Genomic DNA, 26,142 nt, shown 5'->3' on the forward strand with positions numbered 1-26,142 from the left:
TAGTCGCACACACCTCATGTAGCCTGGCCTATTTGTTTTAATAAGGTTTGTATCACAACTAAAGTGGCCAAATAACTTCAGAACCTATCTGACATACTTAGACGGCACTTGAGTTAAGTTTGGGGAAGATCATTTTCACCATAAAAATGTCCCTTTTATAATAAAAGTATTACATGCATGATCGCATTTGCGTTCACTTTTGAGAATGGTGTTTTTCCCACTTATTTATTGCATTTTGGTATATTCGTGCTTATCGCATACTGCTATGTGCGCATTGCTGCGCTTATGTGAAGAAATAGCGTAATAGTTTAGGGGAAGTTCACTATTTTACAACTTGATGTTAGATGGTTCCTCTACTGAACTTCCCCTTTAACAAACAATTGCTATTAGAGTTAATAAATTATGATTAATTCTACTTCTCTGATTAGAAGATTAATATTAGTTGTGTGATGGAACAGGACAGACTGCAATCACAGGTACACTGCCCTCTACTGGCCCTCCAATGTCACCAGTCTGTGTGTGTTTATATAGTCTGTATGCGTCTGTGTGTCCTACCTCAGTAGCGTACAGTATATCCATGATCTTGGAGAGTGTTGGGCTGGTGTTGGTCTCATTCTCCTGACAGATCAGCTCGATATCTCTCAGCTTACTGAAGTAGAAATCTCTCTCCTTCTCAAGACCCTCCACTGTCAGCTTTAGGTCCAACATCTATACACACAGACACACACACACATATGATGAGGGAGAGGAGAGAGAGGGAGAGGTGGAGGAGGAGAGTAAATATCACATTTACATAAGTATTCAGACTCAGTACTTTGTTGAAGCCCCTTAAGCAGCGATTACAGCATCAAGTCTTCTTGGGTATGACGCTACAAGCTTGGCACACCTGTATTTGGGGAGTTTCTCCCATTCTCTGCAGATCCTCTCAAGCTCTGTCAGGTTGGATGGGGAGTGTCGCTGCACAGCTATTTTCAGGTCTCTCCAGAGATGTTCGATCGGGTTCAACTCCGGGCTCTGGCTGGGACACTCAAGGACATTCAGACTCCTGCATTGTCTTGGCTGTGTGCTTAGGATCATTGTCCTGTTGGAAGGTGAAACGTCGCCCCAGTCTGAGGTCCTGAGCGCTCTGGAGCAGGTTTTCATCAAGGATCTCTGTACTTTTCTCCGTTTATCCCTGCCTTGATCCTGACTAGTCTATCAGTCCCTGCCGCTGAAAAACATCCCTACAGCATGATGCTGCCATCACCATGCTTCACCGTAGGGATGCTGCCAGGTTTCCTCCAGACGTGATGCTTGGCATTCAGGACAAAGAGTTCAATCTTGGTTTCATCAGACCAGAGAATCATGTTTCTGAGAGTCCTTTAGGTGCCTTTTGGCAAACTCCAAGCGGGCTGTCATGTGGCTTTAGGTAAACTCCAAGCAGGCTGTCATGTGGCTTTAGGTAAACTCCAAGCGGGCTGTCATGTGGCTTTAGGTAAACTCCAAGCAGGCTGTCATGTGGCTTTAGGTAAACTCCAAGCAGGCTGTCATGTGGCTTTAGGTAAACTCCAAGCAGGCTGTCATGTGGCTTTAGGCAAACTCCAAGCGGGCTGTCATGTGGCTTTAGGTAAACTCCAAGCAGGCTGTCATGTGGCTTTAGGTAAACTCCAAGCGGGCTGTCATGTGGCTTTAGGCAAACTCCAAGCGGGCTGTCATGTGGCTTTAGGCAAACTCCAAGCGGGCTGTCATGTGGCTTTAGGTAAACTCCAAGCGGGCTGTCATGTGGCTTTAGGTAAACTCCAAGCGGGCTGTCATGTGGCTTTAGGTAAACTCCAAGCGGGCTGTCATGTGGCTTTAGGTAAACTCCAAGCGGGCTGTCATGTGGCTTTAGGTAAACTCCAAGCGGGCTGTCATGTGGCTTTCGCCTGGCCACTCTACCATAAAGGCCTGATTGGTGGAGTGCTGCAGAGATGTTCTTGGGGACCTCCCTGACCAAGGCCCTTCTCCCCCGATTGGTCAGTTTGGCCGGGCGGCCTGCTCTAAGAAGAGTCTTGATGCTTCCAAACCTCTTCCATTTAAGACAGGTGTGTGCTTTTCCAAATCATGTCCAATCAATTTAATTTACTATAGGTGGACTCCAACCAAGTTGTGGAAACATCTCAAGGATGATCAATGGAAACAGGATGCACCTGAGCTCAATTTTGAGTCTCATAGCAAAAATAAGGTATTTCTGTTTTGTATTTTTAATACATTTTCTAAAAACCTGTTTTGGCTTTGTCATTATGGAGTATTGTGTGTAGATTGAGGATTAAAAAAAACTAAAAAACATTTAGAATGAGGATGTAACGTAACAATGTGGAAAGTCAAGGGGTCTGAATACTTTCTCGAAGGCACTGTATATCAAATATTTAGAAATAATAATGATAAGAATTCTTATTTTTATGTTTGTATTTCAGTATTACTGTGTGTGTGTGTGTGTGTGTGTACCTACCTGCTGGTTCAGTTCTAGTATCTCAGCGTCTGATGCTCTGGTGGGTGTCGCCCTGCGGATGGGGGCGGACTGTATCTGCCTCGGGGGGGCGTGGAATGTCTTGGTCGCCGTGGGAGACGTCCTCTGGGGGCCTGGACACACAACCAATCTTAACAAGACTCTCACTAGCACCCAATCAACAGCTACCTCCATCACAGTTCTACTATAATAACCTGAAAAAGACTTGCACCACAGAGGGAGAGAACAAAGTCAAAACCCTTTAGAGCAGCACATGAACATACGGGCAGGATGGATCACTTTTACCTGGTGTGGAAGAGGATCATTTGGGTTTGTGGGAAATGAGATGATTTGGTGAGGAGCGGTTTGAGGAGCGGTGAGGACATGGTGATGCAGCAGAGGGGTGTGTGTGTACCTGGGTTGGGTGAGGGGGTGCCCTCCTGGCGTGTGGTCACAGGGTCATACTCCTTCCCGTCGTAGTTGGCATCAAAAAACTTCTTAAACCATTGGATGAACTCAAAGTTATCCTGGAACCTCCCCTTCACCAGCCTCTCTACTGGGATGATCTGAGACAGAGAGACAGAGAGGTACTTTATTAACCCTTCACCAACCTCTACTGGGACGGTCTGAGAGATACTTTATTAACCCTTCACCAGCCTCTACTGGGACGGTCTGAGAGGTACTTTATTAACCCTTCACCAGCCTCTACTGGGACGGTCTGAGAGATACTTTATTAACCCTTCACCAGCCTCTACTGGGACGGTCTGAGAGGTACTTTATTAACCCTTCACCAGCCTCTACTGGGACGGTCTGAGAGGTACTTTATTAACCCTTCACCAGCCTCTACTGGGACGGTCTGAGAGATACTTTATTAACCCTTCACCAGCCTCTACTGGGATGGTCTGAGAGGTACTTTATTAACCCTTCACCAGCCTCTACTGGGACGGTCTGAGAGGTACTTTATTAACCCTTCACCAGCCTCTACTGGGACGGTCTGAGAGATACTTTATTAACCCTTCACCAGCCTCTACTGGGACGGTCTGAGAGGTACTTTATTAACCCTTCACCAGCCTCTACTGGGACGGTCTGAGAGGTACTTTATTAACCCTTCACCAGCCTCTCTACTGGGACGGTCTGAGAGGTACTTTATTAACCCTTCACCAACCTCTACTGGGACGGTCTGAGAGGTACTTTATTAACCCTTCACCAGCCTCTACTGGGACGGTCTGAGAGGTACTTTATTAACCCTTCACCAGCCTCTACTGGGACGGTCTGAGAGGTACTTTATTAACCCTTCACCAGCCTCTACTGGGACGGTCTGAGAGGTACTTTATTAACCCTTCACCAGCCTCTCTACTGGGACGGTCTGAGAGGTACTTTATTAACCCTTCACCAGCCTCTACTGGGATGGTCTGAGAGGTACTTTATTAACCCTTCACCAGCCTCTCTACTGGGACGGTCTGAGAGGTACTTTATTCACCCTTCACCAGCCTCTCTACTGGGAGAGAGGGGTAGGAGATCTTGGATTCAAACAAAAACGAAGTAAAACAAGCGTATGTGTATACCTACAAATCTAGTCTCGTACAAACCATCCTGATCTTGTGAGCTTACAGTGAACTCGGAAAGTATTCAGACCCTTTGACTTTTTCCACATTTTGTTACGTTACAGCCTTATTCTAAAATTGATTACATTGTTTTTGCCCCTCATCAATCTACACACAATACCCCATAATGACATCACAATACCCCATAATGACATCACAATACCCCATAATGACATCACAACACCCCATAACGACATCACAATACTCCATAATGACAAAGCAAAAACGGGTTTTTAGAATTTTTTACTAACTAAACAAAATAAATATATACACTATATTCAGACCCTATAATCAGTACTTTGTTGAAGCACCTTTGGCAGCGATTACAGCCTCGAGTCTTCTTGGGTTTGACGCTACAAGCTTGGCACACCTGTATTTGGGGAGTTTCTCCCATTCTTCTCTGCAGATCATCTCAAGCTCTGTCAGGTTGGATACGGAGCGTCACCGCACAGATATTTTCAGGTCTCTCCAGAGATGTTCGATCTGGTTCAAGTCCGGACATTCAGAGACTTGTCCCGAAGCGACTCCTGTGTTGTCTTGGCTGTATGCTTAGGGTCGTTGTCCTGTTGGAAGGTGAACCTTCGCCCCAGTCTGAGGTCCTGAGCACTCTGGAGCAGGTTTTCATCAATGATCTCTCTGAACTTTACTCTCCCAGTCCCTGCCGCTGAACAACATCCCCACAGCATGATGCTGCCACCACCATGATTCACTGTAGGGATGGTGCCAGGTTTCCTCCAGATGTGACTCTTGACATTCAGGCCAAAGAGTTCAATCTTGGTTTGATCAGATCAGAGAATCTTGTTTCTCATGGTCGGAGAGTCGTTTAGGTGCCTTTAGGTAAACTCCAAGCAGGCTGTCATGTGCCTTTTACTGAGGAGTGGCTTCCATCTGGCCACTCTACCATAAAGGCCTGATTGGTGGAGTGCTGTAGAGATGGGAGAACCTTCCAGAAGGGCAAACATCTCCACAGAGAAACTTTAGGACTCTGTCAGAGTGACCATCAGGTTCTTGGTCAGGGAGGTCCCCAGGCCCTTGTCCCCCGATTGGTCAGTTTGGCCGGGCAGCCAGCTCTAGGAAGAGTCTTGGTGGTTCCAAACTTCTTCCATTTAAGAATGATGGAGGCCACTGTGTTCTTGGGGACCTTCAATGCTGCAGAAATTTTTCAGCACCATTCCCCAGATCTGTGCCTCAACACAATCCTGTCTCGGAGCTCTACGGACAATTCCTTCGACCTCAAGGCTTGGTTTTTGCTCTGACATGCACTGTCAACTGTGGAACCTTTATATAGACAGGTGTGTGCCTTTCCAAATCATGTCCAATCAATTGATTGTAGAAACATCAAGGATGATCAATGGAAACAGGATGCACCTGAGCTCAATTTCGAGTCTCATGACAAAAGGTCTGAATACTTATGTATTTAAGGTATTTCTGTTTTTATTTTTTGCAAACATTTCCAAAAACGTGTTTTTGCTTTGTCATTATGGGGTATTGTGTGTAGATTGATGAGGGGAAAAAAATATTTTATCAATTTTAGAAAAAGGTGGTAACAGAATGTGGAAAACGGAAAGGGGTCTGAAAACATTTCAAATGCACTGTACATTGTTGTTTGGCTACACGGATACAGTCTGGCCACGACCAGACTCAAACTGTTTAAGCCCCTCCCTCTCCTTCCCCTGTATGGCCGCACCAAGCAGCATCCTCTCATAATCTGTGGGGGTAGTTTAGTTGATGACGACAACGAGAAGCGCCTATACTTGGCGTTGAAGTTAAATCATAACAATGGCTGCTCTTGAAGAGGTTGGCAGGGCAGCTCAAGGGTCAGAGGCTGTGGGTTCATTGGCAGTAAGATGGCGGACAGGTAGAAAAGGAGGAAATTATGAATAAATATGGAGTGGGGGATTGCACAAGCCTTCTGGAAGATCTGACGAAGGGGAAGAAAAAAAGGAGAAAAGCAGAATATGTTTTGAGTGAATATGGAATAGAGGATAACGCAGAACTTCTGGGAGAGCTAGAGAAGGAGAGAAGGAAATTGAATGTGACGAGAGTGACGTTGAATTAACTGCAGTGAGGATCGCTGAGGGAAACGGTGAGGAAGGGTGGCGCCAGAAAGAGGGACACGTGCTCCAATAGTTCAGAGATGGAACCTGACGAGAGAGTAGGGGTGCCCGTGTTGCCGGGGATCGGAAGTGTCAGGTGGAACCTGACGAGAGAGTAGGGGTGTCCGTGTTGCCGGGGATCGGAAGTGTCAGGTGGAACCTGACGAGAGAGTAGGGGTGTCCATGTTGCCGGGGATCGGAAGTGTCAGGTGGAACCTGACGAGAGAGTAGGGGTGTCCGTGTTGCCGGGGATCGGAAGTGTCAGTTGGAACCTGACGAGAGAGTAGGGGTACCGTGTTGTCGGGGATCGGAAGTGTCAGGTGGAACCTGACGAGAGAGTAGGGGTACCCATGTTGCCGGGGATCGGAAGTGTCAGGTAGAACCTGACGAGAGAGTAGGGGTGTCCGTGTTGCCGGGGATCGGAAGTGTCAGGTTAAACCTGACGAGAGAGTAGGGGTACCCATGTTGCCGGGGATCGGAAGTGTCAGGTGGAACCTGACGAGAGAGTAGGGGTGTCCGTGTTGCCGGGGATCGGAAGTGTCAGGTGGAACCTGACGAGAGAGTAGGGGTGTCCATGTTGCCGGGGATCGGAAGTGTCAGGTGGAACCTGACGAGAGAGTAGGGGTGTCCGTGTTGCCGGGGATCGGAAGTGTCAGGTGGAACCTGACGAGAGAGTAGGGGTGTCCTTGTTGCCGGGGATCGGAAGTGTCAGGTGGAACCTGACGAGAGAGTAGGGGTGTCCATGTTGCCGGGGATCGGAAGTGTCAGGTGGAACCTGACGAGAGAGTAGGGGTGCCCGTGTTGCCGGGGATCGGAAGTGTCAGGTGCAAGGAAAGGCAGGTTGAAGTGGCTTCACACTCCAGTACAGTAGGTGGCGGTGTATGGAAAAGGAAGACCTATGTGAGAATGCTATTCAATGCCCTCAAAGCTCATCACTAAGCTAAGAACCCTGGGACTAAACACCTCCCTCTGCAACTGGATCCTGGACTTCCTGACGGGTGGTAAGGGTAGGTAGCAACACATCTGCCACTCTGATCCTCAACACGGGGGCCCCTCAGGGGTGTGTGCTCAGTACCCTCCTGTACTCCCTGATCACTCATGACTGCATGGCCAGACACGACTCCAACACCAACATTAAGTTTGCCGATGACACAACAGTGGTAGGCCTGATCAACAACGAGACCGCCTATAGAGAGGAGGTCAGAGACCTGGCAGTGTGGTGCCAGGACAACAACCTCTGCCTCAACGATGAGGCAGCCTATAGGGAGGAGGTCAGAGACCTGGCGGTGTGGTGCCAGGACAACAACCTCTGCCTCAACGATGAGACAGCCTATAGGGAGGAGGTCAGAGACCTGGCAGTGTGGAGCCAGGACAACAACCTCTGCCTCAACGACGAGGCAGCCTATAGAGAGGAGATCAGAGACCTGGCGGTGTGGTGCCAGGACAACAACCTCTCCCTCAACGATGAGACAGCCTATAGGGAGGAGGTCCGAGACCTGGCCGTGTAGTGCCAGGACAACAACCTCTCCCTCAACGATGAGACAGCCTATAGGGAGGAGGTCAGAGACCTGGCCGTGTAGTGCCAGGACAACAACCTCTCCCTCAACGATGAGACAGGGAGGAGGTCAGAGACCTGGCCGTGTAGTGCCAGGACAACAACCTCTCCCTCAACGTGATCAAGACAAAGGAGATGATTGTGGTCTACAGATTTTCTTTTACATACTAACATAGGAACATACTGCCTTATTCATTTGAGCCGGAATACACTGAAGAGGAGTTGAGACAATCAGATGACTGTGGACTACAGGAAAAGAAGGACCGAGCATGCCCCCATTCTCATCGACGGGGCTGTAGTGGAGCAGGTTGAGAGCTTCAAGTTCCTTGGTGTCCACATCACCAACAAACTAACATGGTCCAAGCACACCAAGACAGTTGTGAAGAGGGCATGACAAAGCCTATTCCCCCTCAGGAAACTAAAAAGATTTGGCATGGGTCCTTAGATGCTCAAAAGGTTCTACAGCTGCACCATCGAGAGCATCCTGACTGATTGCATCACTGCCTGGTATGGCAACTGCTTGGCCTCCGACCGCAAGGCACTACAGAGGGTAGTGCGAACGGCCCAGTACATCACTGGGGCTAAGCTGCCTGCCATCCAGGACCTCTACACCAGGCGGTGTCAGAGGAAGGCCCAAAAAATTGTCAAAGACTCCAGCCACCCTAGTCATAGACTGTTCTCCCTGCTACCGCACGGCAATCGGTACTGGAGCTCCAAGTCTAGGTCCAAGAGGCTTCTAAACAGCTTCTACCCCCAAGCCATAAGACTCCTGAACAGCTAATCAAATGGCTACCCAGACTATTTGCACGCCCCCCCCCCCCCTTTACACCACTGCTACTCTCTGTTGCTATCATCTATGCATAGTCACTTTAATAACTCTACATGTACATATTACCTCAACTAACCGGTGCTCGTGCACATTGACTCTGTACCGGTACCCCCTGTATATAGTCTCGCTATTGTTATTTTACTCCTGCTCTTTAATTACTTGTTACTTTTATTCCTTATTCTTATCCATATATTTTACAATTGCATTATTGGTTCGGGGCTCGTAAGTAAGCATTTCACTGTGAGGTCTACTACACCTGTTGTATTCAGCATTTCACTGTGAGGTCTACTACACCTGTTGTATTCAGCATTTCACTGTGAGGTCTACTACACCTGTTGTATTTAGCATTTCACTGTGAGGTCTACTACACCTGTTGTATTCAGCATTTCACTGTGAGGTCTACTACACCTGTTGTATTTAGCATTTCACTGTAAGGTCTACTACACCTGTTGTATTCAGCATTTCACTGTGAGGTCTACTACACCTGTTGTATTCAGCATTTCACTGTGAGGTCTACTACACCTGTTGTATTCAGCATTTCACTGTAAGGTCTACTACACCTGTTGTATTCAGCATTTCACTGTGAGGTCTACCTACACCTGTTGTATTCAGCATTTCACTGTAAGGTCTACTACACCTGTTGTATTCAGCATTTCACTGTGAGGTCTACTACACCTGTTGTATTCAGCATTTCACTGTGAGGTCTACTACACCTGTTGTATTCAGCATTTCACTGTGAGGTCTACTACACCTGTTGTATTCAGCATGTCACTGTGAGGTCTACTACACCTGTTGTATTCAGCATTTCACTGTGAGGTCTACTACACCTGTTGTATTCAGCATTTCACTGTAAGGTCTACTACACCTGTTGTATTCAGCATTTCACTGTAAGGTCTACTACACCTGTTGTATTCAGCATTTCACTGTAAGGTCTACTACACCTGTTGTATTCAGCATTTCACTGTAAGGTCTACTACACCTGTTGTATTCAGCATTTCACTGTAAGGTCTACTACACCTGTTGTATTCAGCATTTCACTGTGAGGTCTACTACACCTGTTGTATTCAGCATGTCACTGTAAGGTCTACACCTGTTGTATTCAGCATTTCACTGTGAGGTCTACTACACCTGTTGTATTCAGCATTTCACTGTGAGGTCTACACCTGTTGTATTCAGCATTTCAATGTGAGGTCTACACCTGTTGTATTCAGCATTTCACTGTAAGGTCTACTACACCTGTTGTATTCAGCATTTCACTGTAAGGTCTACTACACCTGTTGTATTCAGCATTTCACTCTAAGGTCTACACCTGTTGTATTCAGCATTTCACTGTGAGGTCTACTACACCTGTTGTATTCAGCATTTCACTGTGAGGTCTACTACACCTGTTGTATTCAGCATTTCACTGTGAGGTCTACTACACCTGTTGTATTCAGCATTTCACTGTGAGGTCTACTACACCTGTTGTATTCAGCATTTCACTGTGAGGTCTACTACACCTGTTGTACTCAGCATTTCACTGTGAGGTCTACTACACCTGTTGTATTCAGGATTTCACTGTGAGGTCTACTACACCTGTTGTATTCAGCATTTCACTGTGAGGTCTACTACACCTGTTGTATTCAGCATTTCACTGTGAGGTCTACTACACCTGTTGTATTCAGCATTTCACTGTGAGGTCAACAGCTGTTGTATTCGGCGCACGTGAATAATAAAATTAAAGACCTGCATTAGAGGAAACAGTCTGCATTAGAGGATACAATCTGCAGTAGAGGATACAGTCTGCAGTAGAGGATACAGTCTACATTAGAGGATACAGTCTGCAGTAGAGGATACAGTCTATACAGTCTGCAGTAGAGGATACAGTCTGCATTAGAGGATACAGTCTATACAGTCTGCAGTAGAGGATACAGTCTGCAGTAGAGGATACAGTCTACATTAGAGGATACAGTCTGCAGTAGAGGATACAGTCTACATTAGAGGATACAGTCTATACAGTCTGCAGTAGAGGATACAGTCTGCAGTAGAGGATACAGTCTACATTAGAGGATACAGTCTGCAGTAGAGGATACAGTCTATACAGTCTGCAGTAGAGGATACAGTCTACATTAGAGGATACAGTCTGCAGTAGAGGATACAGTCTGCATTAGAGGATACAGTCTGCAGTAGAGGATACAGTCTATACAGTCTGCAATAGAGGATACAGTCTATACAGTCTACAGTAGAGGATACAGTCTGCAGTAGAGGATACAGTCTATACAGTCTGCAGTAGAGGAAACAGTCTGCAGTAGAGGATACAGTCTATACAGTCTGCAGTAGAGGATACAGTCTATACAGTCTGCAGTAGAGGATACAGTCTATACAGTCTGCAGTAGAGGATACAGTCTGCAGTAGAGGATACAGTCTGCAGTAGAGGATACAGTCTGCAGTAGAGGATACAGTCTGCAGTAGAGGATACAGTCTGCAGTAGAGGATACAGTCTGCAGTAGAGGATACAGTCTATACAGTCTGCAGTAGAGAATACAATCTGCAGTAGAGGATACAGTCTGCAGTAGAGGATACAGTCTATACAGTCTGCAGTAGAGGATACAGTCTATACAGTCTGCAGTAGAGAATACAGTCTATACAGTCTGCAGTAGAGGATACAGTCTGCAGTAGAGGATACAGTCTGCAGTAGAGGATACAGTCTGCAGTAGAGGATACAGTCTGCAGTAGAGAATACAGTCTACATTAGAGGATACAGTCTGCAGTAGAGGATACAGTCTGCAGTAGAGGATACAGTCTATACAGTCTGCAGTAGAGGATACAGTCTGCAGTAGAGAATACAGTCTGCAGTAGAGGATACAGTCTATACAGTCTACAGTAGAGGATACAGTCTGCAGTAGAGGATACAGTCTGCAGTAGAGGATACAGTCTACATTAGAGGATACAGTCTGCAGTAGAGGATACAGTCTATACAGTCTGCAGTAGAGGATACAGTCTGCATTAGAGGATACAGTCTATACAGTCTGCAGTAGAGGATACCGTCTGCAGTAGAGGATACAGTCTACATTAGAGGATACAGTCTGCAGTAGAGGATACAGTCTACATTAGAGGATACAGTCTGCAGTAGAGGATACAGTCTATACAGTCTGCAGTAGAGGATACAGTCTGCAGTAGAGGATACAGTCTACATTAGAGGATACAGTCTGCAGTAGAGGATACAGTCTATACAGTCTGCAGTAGAGGATACAGTCTACATTAGAGGATACAGTCTGCAGTAGAGGATACAGTCTGCATTAGAGGATACAGTCTGCAGTAGAGGATACAGTCTATACAGTCTGCAATAGAGGATACAGTCTATACAGTCTACAGTAGAGGATACAGTCTGCAGTAGAGGATACAGTCTATACAGTCTGCAGTAGAGGAAACAGTCTGCAGTAGAGGATACAGTCTATACAGTCTGCAGTAGAGGATACAGTCTATACAGTCTGCAGTAGAGGATACAGTCTATACAGTCTGCAGTAGAGGATACAGTCTGCAGTAGAGGATACAGTCTGCAGTAGAGGATACAGTCTGCAGTAGAGGATACAGTCTGCAGTAGAGGATACAGTCTGCAGTAGAGGATACAGTCTGCATTAGAGGATACAGTCTATACAGTCTGCAGTAGAGGATACCGTCTGCAGTAGAGGATACAGTCTACATTAGAGGATACAGTCTGCAGTAGAGGATACAGTCTACATTAGAGGATACAGTCTGCAGTAGAGGATACAGTCTATACAGTCTGCAGTAGAGGATACAGTCTGCAGTAGAGGATACAGTCTACATTAGAGGATACAGTCTATACAGTCTGCAGTAGAGGATACAGTCTACATTAGAGGATACAGTCTGCAGTAGAGGATACAGTCTGCATTAGAGGATACAGTCTGCAGTAGAGGATACAGTCTATACAGTCTGCAATAGAGGATACAGTCTATACAGTCTACAGTAGAGGATACAGTCTGCAGTAGAGGATACAGTCTATACAGTCTGCAGTAGAGGAAACAGTCTGCAGTAGAGGATACAGTCTATACAGTCTGCAGTAGAGGATACAGTCTATACAGTCTGCAGTAGAGGATACAGTCTATACAGTCTGCAGTAGAGGATACAGTCTGCAGTAGAGGATACAGTCTGCAGTAGAGGATACAGTCTGCAGTAGAGGATACAGTCTGCAGTAGAGGATACAGTCTGCAGTAGAGGATACAGTCTATACAGTCTGCAGTAGAGGATACAATCTGCAGTAGAGGATACAGTCTGCAGTAGAGGATACAGTCTATACAGTCTGCAGTAGAGGATACAGTCTATACAGTCTGCAGTAGAGAATACAGTCTATACAGTCTGCAGTAGAGGATACAGTCTGCAGTAGAGGATACAGTCTGCAGTAGAGGATACAGTCTGCAGTAGAGAATACAGTCTACATTAGAGGATACAGTCTGCAGTAGAGGATACAGTCTGCAGTAGAGGATACAGTCTATACAGTCTACAGTAGAGGATACAGTCTGCAGTAGAGAATACAGTCTGCAGTAGAGGATACAGTCTACAGTAGAGGATACAGTCTGCAGTAGAGGATACAGTCTATACAGTCTGCAGTAGAGGATACAGTCTGCAGTAGAGGATACAGTCTATACAGTCTACAGTAGAGGATACAGTCTGCAGTAGAGGATACAGTCTATACATTCTGCAGTAGAGGATACAGTCTGCAGTAGAGGATACAGTCTATACAGTCTGCAGTAGAGGATACAGTCTGCAGTAGAGAATACAGTCTGCAGTAGAGGATACAGTCTATACAGTCTACAGTAGAGGATACAGTCTGCAGTAGAGGATACAGTCTGCAGTAGAGGATACAGTCTACATTAGAGGATACAGTCTGCAGTAGAGGATACAGTCTATACAGTCTGCAGTAGAGGATACAGTCTGCATTAGAGGATACAGTCTATACAGTCTGCAGTAGAGGATACAGTCTGCAGTAGAGGATACAGTCTACATTAGAGGATACAGTCTACATTAGAGGATACAGTCTGCAGTAGAGGATACAGTCTATACAGTCTGCAGTAGAGGATACAGTCTGCAGTAGAGGATACAGTCTACATTAGAGGATACAGTCTGCAGTAGAGGATACAGTCTATACAGTCTGCAGTAGAGGATACAGTCTACATTAGAGGATACAGTCTGCAGTAGAGGATACAGTCTGCATTAGAGGATACAGTCTGCAGTAGAGGATACAGTCTATACAGTCTGCAATAGAGGATACAGTCTATACAGTCTACAGTAGAGGATACAGTCTGCAGTAGAGGATACAGTCTATACAGTCTGCAGTAGAGGATACAGTCTATACAGTCTGCAGTAGAGGATACAGTCTATACAGTCTGCAGTAGAGGATACAGTCTATACAGTCTGCAGTAGAGGATACAGTCTATACAGTCTGCAGTAGAGGATACAGTCTGCAGTAGAGGATACAGTCTGCAGTAGAGGATACAGTCTGCAGTAGAGGATACAGTCTGCAGTAGAGGATACAGTCTGCAGTAGAGGATACAGTCTATACAGTCTGCAGTAGAGGATACAATCTGCAGTAGAGGATACAGTCTGCAGTAGAGGATACAGTCTATACAGTCTGCAGTAGAGGATACAGTCTATACAGTCTGCAGTAGAGAATACAGTCTATACAGTCTGCAGTAGAGGATACAGTCTGCAGTAGAGGATACAGTCTGCAGTAGAGGATACAGTCTGCAGTAGAGGATACAGTCTGCAGTAGAGAATACAGTCTACATTAGAGGATACAGTCTGCAGTAGAGGATACAGTCTGCAGTAGAGGATACAGTCTATACAGTCTGCAGTAGAGGATACAGTCTGCAGTAGAGAATACAGTCTGCAGTAGAGGATACAGTCTATACAGTCTACAGTAGAGGATACAGTCTGCAGTAGAGGATACAGTCTATACAGTCTGCAGTAGAGGATACAGTCTGCAGTAGAGGATACAGTCTGCAGTAGAGGATACAGTCTATACAGTCTACAGTAGAGGATACAGTCTGCAGTAGAGGATACAGTCTATACATTCTGCAGTAGAGGATACAGTCTGCAGTAGAGGATACAGTCTGCAGTAGAGGATACAGTCTGCAGTAGAGGATACATTCTGCAGTAGAGGATACATTCTGCAGTAGAGGATACAGTCTACATTAGAGGATACAGTCTGCAGTAGAGGATACAGTCTGCATTAGAGGAAACAGTCTGCAGTAGAGGATACAGTCTGCAGTAGAGGATACAGTCTGCAGTAGAGGATACAGTCTGCAGTAGAGGATACAGTCTGCATTAGAGGATACAGTCTGCAGTAGAGGATACAGTCTGCAGTAGAGGATACAGTCTGCAGTAGAGGATACAGTCTGCAGTAGAGGATACAGTCTGCAGTAGAGGATACAGTCTGCAGTAGAGGATACAGTCTGCAATATAGGATACAGTCTACATTAGAGGATACAGTCTGCAGTAGAGGATACAGTCTGCAGTAGAGGAAACAGTCTGCAGTAGAGGATACAGTCTGCAGTAGAGGATACAGTCTGCAGTAGAGGATACAGTCTGCAGTAGAGGATACAATCTACAGTAGAGGATACAGTCTGCATTAGAGGGTACAGTCTGCATTAGAGGATACAGTCTGCAGTAGAGGATACAGTCTGCAGTAGAGGATACAGTCTGCATTAGATGATACAGTCTGCATTAGAGGATACAGTCTATACAGTCTGCAGTAGAGGATACAGTCTGCAGTAGAGGATACAGTCTGCAGTAGAGGATACAGTCTACAGTAGAGGATACAGTCTGCAGTAGAGGCTACAGTCTGCAGTAGAGGATACAGTCTACATTAGAGGATACAGTCTGCATTAGAGGATACAGTCTGCATTAGAAGATACAGTCTATACAGTCTGCAGTAGAGGATACAGTCTGCAGTAGAGGATACAGTCTGCAGTAGAGGATACAGTCTACAGTAGAGGATACAGTCTGCAGTAGAGGATACAGTCTGCAGTAGAGGCTACAGTCTGCAGTAGAGGCTACAGTCTGCAGTAGAGGCTACAGTCTGCAGTAGAGGCTACAGTCTGCAGTAGAGGATACAGTCTACATTAGAGGATACAGTCTACAGTAGAGGATACAGTCTGCAGTAGAGGATACAGTCTGCAGTAGAGGAAACAGTCTGCAGTAGAGGAAACAGTCTGCAGTAGAGGAAACAGTATGCAGTAGAGGAAACAGTCTGCAGTAGAGGAAACAGTCTGAAGTAGAGGATACAGTCTGCAGTAGAGGAAACAGTCTGCAGTAGAGGATACAGTCTGCAGTAGAGGATACAGTCTATACAGTCTGCAGTAGAGGATACAGTCTGCAGTAGAGGATACAGTCTATACAGTCTGCAGTAGAGGATACAGTCTGCATTAGAGGATACAGTCTGCATTAGAGGATACAGTCTATACAGTCTGCAGTAGAGGATACAGTCTGCAGTAGAGGATACAGTCTGCATTAGAGGATACAGTCTGCATTAGAGGATACAGTCTGCATTAGAGGATACAGTCTGCAGTAGAGGATACAGTCTATACAGTCTGCAGTAGAGGATACAGTCTGCAGTAGAGGATACAGTATATACAGTCTGCAGTAGAGGATACAGTCTGCAGTAGAGGATACAGTCTATACAGTCTGCAGTAGAGGATACAATCTGCAGTAGAGGATACAATCTGCAGTAGAGGATACAGTCTGCAGTAGAGGATACAGTCTGCAGTAGAGGATACAGTCTATACAGTCTGCAGTAGAGGATACAGTCTGCAGTAGAGGATACAGTCTGCAGTAGAGGATACAGTCTACAGTAGAGGATACAGTCTACATTAGAGGATACAGTCTGCAGTAGAGGATACAGTCTGCATTAGAGGAAACAGTCTGCAGTAGAGGATACAGTCTGCAGTAGAGGATACAGTCTACATTAGAGGATACAGTCTGCAGGATACAGTCTGCAGTAGAGGATACAGTCTGCATTAGAGGATACAGTCTGCAGTAGAGGATACAGTCTGCAGTAGAGGAAACAGTCTGCAGTAGAGGATCCAGTCTGCAGTAGAGGATACAGTCTGCAGTAGAGGATACAGTCTGCAGTAGAGGATACAGTCTGCATTAGAGGATACAGTCTGCATTAGAGGATACAGTCTGCAGTAGAGGATACAGTCTGCAGTAGAGGAAACAGTCTGCAGTAGAGGATACAGTCTGCAGTAGAGGATACAGTCTGCAGTAGAGGATACAGTCTACATTAGAGGATACAGTCTGCAGTAGAGGATACAGTCTGCAGTAGAGGATACAGTCTGCATTAGAGGATACATTCTGCAGTAGAGGATACAGTCTGCAGTAGAGGATACATTCTGCAGTAGAGGATACAGTCTGCAGTAGAGGATACAGTCTGCAGTAGAGGATACAGTCTACAGTAGAGGATACAGTCTGCAGTAGAGGATACAGTCTACAGTAGAGGATACAGTCTGCAGTAGAGGATACAGTCTGCAGTAGAGGATACAGTCTACAGTAGAGGATACAGTCTGCAGTAGAGGATACAGTCTGCAGTAGAGGATACAGTCTACATTAGAGGGTACAGTCTGCATTAGAGGATACAGTCTGCAGTAGAGGATACAGTCTACAGTAGAGGATACAGTCTACAGTAGAGGATACAGTCTACAGTAGAGGATACAGTCTACAGTAGAGGATACAGTCTGCAGTAGAGGATACAGTCTGCAGTAGAGGATACAGTCTGCAGTAGAGGATACAGTCTGCAATATAGGATACAGTCTACAGTAGAGGATACAGTCTACAGTAGAGGATACAGTCTACAGTAGAGGATACAGTCTACAGTAGAGGATACAGTCTACAGTAGAGGATACAGTCTGCAGTAGAGGATACAGTCTGCAGTAGAGGATACAGTCTGCAGTAGAGGATACAGTCTGCAGTATAGGATACAGTCTACAGTAGAGGATACAGTCTGCAGTAGAGGAAACAGTCTACAGTAGAGGATACAGTCTGCAGTAGAGGATACAGTCTGCAGTAGAGGATACAGTCTACATTAGAGGGTACAGTCTGCATTAGAGGGTACAGTCTGCATTAGAGGATACAGTCTGCAGTAGAGGAAACAGTCTACAGTAGAGGATACAGTCTGCAGTAGAGGATACAGTCTGCAGTAGAGGATACAGTCTACATTAGAGGGTACAGTCTGCATTAGAGGATACAGTCTGCAGTAGAGGATACAGTCTACAGTAGAGGATACAGTCTACAGTAGAGGATACAGTCTACAGTAGAGGATACAGTCTACAGTAGAGGATACAGTCTGCAGTAGAGGATACAGTCTGCAGTAGAGGATACAGTCTGCAGTAGAGGATACAGTCTGCAATATAGGATACAGTCTACAGTAGAGGATACAGTCTACAGTAGAGGATACAGTCTACAGTAGAGGATACAGTCTGCAGTAGAGGATACAGTCTGCAGTAGAGGATACAGTCTGCAGTAGAGGATACAGTCTGCAGTATAGGATACAGTCTACAGTAGAGGATACAGTCTGCAGTAGAGGAAACAGTCTACAGTAGAGGATACAGTCTGCAGTAGAGGATACAGTCTGCAGTAGAGGATACAGTCTACATTAGAGGGTACAGTCTGTTGAGGGACAGTCTGCATAGAGGATACAGTCTGCAGTAGAGGAAACAGTCTACAGTAGAGGATACAGTCTGCAGTAGAGGATACAGTCTGCAGTAGAGGATACAGTCTACATTAGAGGGTACAGTCTGCATTAGAAGATACAGTCTGCAGTAGAGGATACAGTCTACAGTAGAGGATACAGTCTACAGTAGAGGATACAGTCTACAGTAGAGGATACAGTCTACAGTAGAGGATACAGTCTGCAGTAGAGGATACAGTCTGCAGTAGAGGATACAGTCTGCAGTAGAGGATACAGTCTGCAATATAGGATACAGTCTACAGTAGAGGATACAGTCTACAGTAGAGGATACAGTCTACAGTAGAGGATACAGTCTGCAGTAGAGGATACAGTCTGCAGTAGAGGATACAGTCTGCAGTAGAGGATACAGTCTGCAGTAGAGGATACAGTCTACAGTAGAGGATACAGTCTGCAGTAGAGGAAACAGTCTACATTTCTGACCAAACTTTGTTCGTGTTTTGTTGACCAAAGCGGAGGTGAGGAGCTGCTTTAATATAATATCTCAAACAGACGTGACAGTTTCACCATTAAGGATTCCCAGTTTCAAAGTGGCTTCATTGAGCTACACAATCAACTGAACACCCTTCAGATGATGATGATGAACCTGGTCTATGCCATTCCTCTTCATGTGAAAGAGGCCTGTTCGGCACAGGAGGTTGGTGGCACCTTAATGAAGGAGGACAGGCTCATGGTGATTGGCTGGGGTAGAATGGAGGAGGACAGGCTCGTGATGATTGGCTGGGGTAGAATGGAGGAGGACACTCGTGGTGATTGGCTGGGGTAGAATGGAGGACAGACTCGTGGTGATTGGCTGGGGTAGAATGGAGGAGGACAGACTCGTGGTGATTGGCTGGGGTAGAATGGAGGAGGACAGGCTCGTGGTGATTGGCTGGGGTAGAATGGAGGAGGACAGGCTCGTGGTGATTGGCTGGGGTAGAATGGAGGAGGACAGACTCGTGGTGATTGGCTGGGGTAGAATGGAGGACAGACTCGTGGTGATTGGCTGGGGTAGAATGGAGGAGGACAGGCTCGTGGTGATTGGCTGGGGTAGAATGGAGGAGGACAGGCTCGTGGTGATTGGCTGGGGTAGAATGGAGGAGGACAGACTCGTGGTGATTGGCTGGGGTAGAATGGAGGAGGACAGACTCGTGGTGATTGGCTGGGGTAGAATGGAGGAGGACAGACTCGTGGTGATTGGCTGGGGTAGAATGGAGGAGGACAGGCTCGTGGTGATTGGCTGGGGTAGAATGGAGGAGGACAGGCTCGTGGTGATTGGCTGGGGTAGAATGGAGGAGGACAGACTCGTGGTGATTGGCTGGGGTAGAATGGAGGACAGACTCGTGGTGATTGGCTGGGGTAGAATGGAGGAGGACAGACTCGTGGTGATTGGCTGGGGTAGAATGGAGGAGGACAGACTCGTGGTGATTGGCTGGGGTAGAATGGAGGAGGACAGACTCGTGGTGATTGGCTGGGGTAGAATGGAGGAGGACAGACTCGTGGTGATTGGCTGGGGTAGAATGGAGGAGGACAGACTCGTGGTGATTGGCTGGGGTAGAATGGAGGAGGACAGACTCGTGGTGATTGGCTGGGGTAGAATGGAGGAGGACAGACTCGTGGTGATTGGCTGGGGTAGAATGGAGGAGGACAGGCTCGTGGTGATTGGCTGGGGTAGAATGGAGGAGGACAGACTCGTGGTGATTGGCTGGGGTAGAATGGAGGAGGACAGACTCGTGGTGATTGGCTGGGGTAGAATGGAGGAGGACAGACTCGTGGTGATTGGCTGGGGTAGAATGGAGGAGGACAGACTCGTGGTGATTGGCTGGGGTAGAATGGAGGAGGACAGACTCGTGGTGATTGGCTGGGGTAGAATGGAGGACAGACTCGTGGTGATTGGCTGGGGTAGAATGGAGGAGGACACATGAGTTCCATTCTATTCGCTCCTATCCAGAGATAATTATGAGCTGTCCTCCCTTTTAGCAGCACCCTGTGGGGTGTGTGTTAGTGTGTGTGTGTGTGTGTGTGTGTGTGTGTGTGTGTGTGTGTGTGTGTGTGTGTGTGTGTGTGTGTGTGTGTGTGTGTGTGTGTGTACCTTGTCTACGCCCATTCTCTTGAAGGAGGCCTGTAGGACCTTGAAGTTTTTGATGAACTCATGTTCCAGCCGGGCTGCGAACTTCACCTTCTTCAGCAGGACACAGCCAGGGAACAGCATGTCCATGAACTGACAATACACTGCACCTACACACAGCCAGGGAACAGCATGTCCATGAACTGACAATACACTGCACCTACACACAGCCAGGGAACAGCATGTCCATGAACTGACAATACACTGCACCTACACACAGCCAGGGAACAGCATGTCCATGAACTGACAATACACTGCACCTACACACAGCCAGGGAACAGCATGTCCATGAACTGACAATACACTGCACCTACACACAGCCAGGGAACAGCATGTCCATGAACTGACAATACACTGCACCTACACACAGCCAGGGAACAGCATGTCCATGAACTGACAATACACTGCACCTACACACAGCCAGGGAACAGCATGTCCATGAACTGACAATACACTGCACCTACACACAGCCAGGGAACAGCATGTCCATGAACTGACAATACACTGCACCTACACACAGCCAGGGAACAGCATGTCCATGAACTGACAATACACTGCACCTACACACAGCCAGGGAACAGCATGTCCATGAACTGACAATACACTGCACCTACACACAGCCAGGGAACAGCATGTCCATGAACTGACAATACACTGCACCTACACACAGCCAGGGAACAGCATGTCCATGAACTGACAATACACCGCACCTACACACAGCCAGGGAACAGCATGTCCATGAACTGACAATACACCGCACCTACACACAGCCAGGGAACAGCATGTCCATGAACTGACAATACACTGCACCTACACACAGCCAGGGAACAGCATGTCCATGAACTGACAATACACCCCACCTACACACACAGCCAGGGAACAGCATGTCCATGAACTGACAATACACTGCACCTACACACAGCCAGGGAACAGCATGTCCATGAACTGACAATACACTGCACCTACACACAGCCAGGGAACAGCATGTCCATGAACTGACAATACACTGCACCTACACACAGCCAGGGAACAGCATGTCCATGAACTGACAATACACCGCACCTACACACACAGCATGTATTAACAATACACTGCACCTACACACACAGCCAGGGAACAGCATGTCCATGAACTGACAATACACTGCACCTACACACAGCCAGGGAACAGCATGTCCATGAACTGACAATACACTGCACCTACACACACAGCATGTATTAACAATACACTGCACCTACACACACACACAGTTATAAACAATACACTGCACCTACACACACACAGTTATAAACAATACACTGCACCTACACACACACAGAGTTATAAACAATACACTGCACCTACACACACACACAGTTATAAACAATACACTGCACCTACACAGTTATAAACAATACACTGCACCTACACACACACAGTTATAAACAATACACTGCACCTACACACACACAGTTATAAACAATACACTGCACCTACACACACACACACACAGTAATAAACAATACACTGCACCTACACACACACAGTTATAAACAATACACTGCACCTACACACCAGTTATAAACAATACACTGCACCTACACACACAGTTATAAACAATACACTGCACCTACACACACACAGTTATAAACAATACACTGCACCTACACACACACAGTTATAAACAATACACTGCACCTACACACACACACACAGTAATAAACAATACACTGCACCTACACACACACAGTTATAAACAATACACTGCACCTACACACACACAGTTATAAACAATACACTGCACCTACACACACACACAGCTATAAACAATACACTGCACCTACACACACACAGTTATAAACAATACACTGCACCTACACACACAATTATAAACAATACACTGCACATACACACACAGTTATAAACAATACACTGCACCTACACACACACACACAGTTATAAACAATACACTGCACCTACACACACACAGTTATAAACAATACACTGCACCTACACACACAGTTATAAACAATACACTGCACCTACACACACAGTTATAAACAATACACTGCACCTACACACACAGTTATAAACAATACACTGCACCTACACACACACACAGTTATAAACAATGCACTGCACCTACACACACACAGTTATAAACAATACACTGCACCTACACACACACAGTTATAAACAATACACTGCACCTACACACACACACAGCTATAAACAATACACTGCACCTACACACACACAGTTATAAACAATACACTGCACCTACACACACAATTATAAACAATACACTGCACATACACACACAGTTATAAACAATACACTGCACCTACACACACACACACACAGTTATAAACAATACACTGCACCTACACACACACAGTTATAAACAATACACTGCACCTACACACACAGTTATAAACAATACACTGCACCTACACACACAGTTATAAACAATACACTGCACCTACACACACAGTTATAAACAATACACTGCACCTACACACACACACAGTTATAAACAATGCACTGCACCTACACACACACAGTTATAAACAATACACTGCACCTACACACACACAGTTATAAACAATACACTGCACCTACACACACACAGTTATAAACAATACACTGCACCTACACACACACACAGTTATAAACAATGCACTGCACCTACACACACACAGTTATAAACAATACACTGCACCTACACACACACAGTTATAAGCAATACACTGCACCTACATACACACACAGTTATAAACAATACACTGCACCTACACACACAGTTATAAACAATACACTGCACCTACACACACAGTTATAAACAATACACTGCACCTACACACACACACAGTTATAAACAATACACTGCACCTACACACACAGTTATAAACAATACACTGCACCTACACACACAATTATAAACAATACACTGCACATACACACACAGTTATAAACAATACACTGCACCTACACACACAATTATAAACAATACACTGCACCTACACACACACAGTTATAAACAATACACTGCACCTACACACACACAGTTATAAACAATACACTGCACCTACACACACACAGTTATAAACAATACACTGCACCTACACACACACAGTTATAAACAATACACTGCACCTACACACACAACAATACACTGCACATACACACACAGTTATAAACAATACACTGCACCTACACACACACAGTTATAAACAATACACTGCACCTACACACACACACACAGTTATAAACAATACACTGCACTTACACACACACACACAGTTATAAACAATACACTGCACCTACACACACACAGTTATAAACAATACACTGCACCTACACACACAATTATAAACAATACACTGCACCTACACACACAGTTATAAACAATACACTGCACCTACACACACAGTTATAAACAATACACTGCACCTACACACACAGTTATAAACAATACACTGCACCTACACACACACACACACAGTTATAAACAATACACTGCACCTACACACACACACAGTTATAAACAATACACTGCACCTACACACACACACACAGTTATAAACAATACACTGCACCTACACACACACAGTTATAAACAATACACTGCACCTACACACACAGTTATAAACAATACACTGCACCTACACACACACACAGTTATAAACAATACACTGCACCTACACACACACACACACAGTTATAAACAATACACTGCACCTACACACACACACAGTTATAAACAATACACTGCACCTACACACACACACACAGTTATAAACAATACACTGCACATACACACAGTTATAAACAATACATTGCACCTACACACACACAGTTATAAACAATACACTGCACCTACACACACACAGTTATAAACAATACACTGCACCTACACACACACACAGTTATAAACAATACACTGCACCTACACACACACACACACACAGTTATAAACAATACACTGCACCTACACACACACAGTTATAAACAATACACTGCACCTACACACACAGTTATAAACAATACACTGCACATACACACACAGTTATAAACAATACACTGCACCGACACACACAATTATAAACAATACACTGCACCTACACACACACAGTTATAAACAATACACTGCACCTACACACACAATTATAAACAATACACTAAACCTACACACACACAGTTATAAACAATACACTGCACCTACACACACAATTATAAACAATACACTGCACCTACACACACAGTTATAAACAATACACTGCACCTACACACACACACAATTATAAACAATACACTGCACCTACACACACATTTTCAACATAAACAAAGGACTAGGTTGTGATACACTTGTATCAACATGAGGCATTTATAAGTTAGCATATATTGTTTATGAATATATGTAATGAAATCAAATGAATTGTAATGATTGAGTGTGCGTGTTACCTGAACACAGCTGTTCTATCTTGGTGTTACCTGAACACAGCTGTTCTATCTTGGTGTTACCTGAACACAGTTGTTCTATCTTGGTGTTACCTGAACACAGCTGTTCTATCTTGGTGTTACCTGAACACAGTTGTTCTATCTTGGTGTTACCTGAACACAGCTGTTCTATCTTGGTGTTACCTGAACACAGCTGTTCTATCTTGGTGTTACCTGAACACAGCTGTTCTATCTTGGTGTTACCTGAACACAGCTGTTCTATCTTGGTGTTACCTGAACACAGTTGTTCTATCTTGGTGTTACCTGAACACAGGTGTTCTATCTTGGTGTTACCTGAACACAGCTGTTCTATCTTGGTGTAGGTGAGCCGTAGAGAGTCGTTGACCCAGGACAGCATCTCATGACGACTCATGTTCTCCAGAGCCGAAGAGATGGAGAATACATTCACCGCCATCATTCTGCAACACACAGAGTTTTACATTATATAGTTGCAACCTCTACGCCTCCAGTCAGTCTATAGAGGTAGATCAGTGATACCTCCAGTCAGTCTATAGGTCAGTCTATAGAGAGGTAGATCAGTGATACCTCCAGTCAGTCTATAGAGAGGTAGATCAGTGATACCTCCAGTCAGTCTATATAGAGGTAGATCAGTGATACCTCCAGTCAGTCTATAGAGAGGTAGATCAGTGATACCTCCAGTCAGTCTATAGAGAGGTAGATCAGTGATACCTCCAGTCAGTCTATAGAGAGGTAGATCAGTGATACCTCCAGTCAGTCTATAGAGAGGTAGATCAGTGATGCCTCCAGTCAGTCTATATAGAGGTAGATCAGTGATACCTCCAGTCAGTCTATAGAGAGGTAGATCAGTGATACCTCCAGTCAGTCTATAGAGAGGTAGATCAGTGATACCTCCAGTCAGTCTATAGAGAGGTAGATCAGTGATACCTCCAGTCAGTCTATAGAGAGGTAGATCAGTGATACCTCCAGTCAGTCTATAGAGAGGTAGATCAGTGATACCTCCAGTCAGTCTATAGAGAGGTAGATCAGTGATACCTCCAGTCAGTCTATAGAGAGGTAGATCAGTGATACCTCCAGTCAGTCTATAGAGAGGTAGATCAGTGATACCTCCAGTCAGTCTATAGAGAGGTAGATCAGTGATACCTCCAGTCAGTCTATAGAGAGGTAGATCAGTGATACCTCCAGTCAGTCTATAGAGAGGTAGATCAGTGATACCTCCAGTCAGTCTATAGAGAGGTAGATCAGTGATACCTCCAGTCAGTCTATAGAGAGGTAGATCAGTGA

The 26,142-nt window shown here is 45.5% G+C and overlaps 1 protein-coding gene across 5 annotated transcripts in view; it reads right to left on the reverse strand.

Moving 5' to 3' along the window:
- mapre3b (microtubule-associated protein, RP/EB family, member 3b) overlaps window positions 1-26,142 on the reverse strand; it is a 66,125-nt gene that overhangs the window by 3,957 nt on the left and 36,026 nt on the right. For 4 of the 5 annotated variants that reach the window (XM_071412375.1, XM_071412374.1, XM_071412373.1 and 1 more), the window contains exons 2-6: window positions 25,174-25,298; window positions 20,365-20,510; window positions 2,883-3,033; window positions 2,471-2,601; window positions 556-708 (exon numbers count right to left, since the gene is read on the reverse strand). In XM_071412375.1, the coding sequence (XP_071268476.1) occupies window positions 556-708; window positions 2,471-2,601; window positions 2,883-3,033; window positions 20,365-20,510; window positions 25,174-25,297 (705 nt within the window). In that variant the 5' untranslated portion in view covers window position 25,298. The remainder of the gene's footprint in view (window positions 1-555; window positions 709-2,470; window positions 2,602-2,882; window positions 3,034-20,364; window positions 20,511-25,173; window positions 25,299-26,142) is intronic. The other variant, XM_071412377.1, reaches the window with a different exon arrangement.

This window comes from Salvelinus alpinus, chromosome 8 (assembly GCF_045679555.1).
Source record: "Salvelinus alpinus chromosome 8, SLU_Salpinus.1, whole genome shotgun sequence".
Classification (NCBI taxonomy): domain Eukaryota; kingdom Metazoa; phylum Chordata; class Actinopteri; order Salmoniformes; family Salmonidae; genus Salvelinus; species Salvelinus alpinus.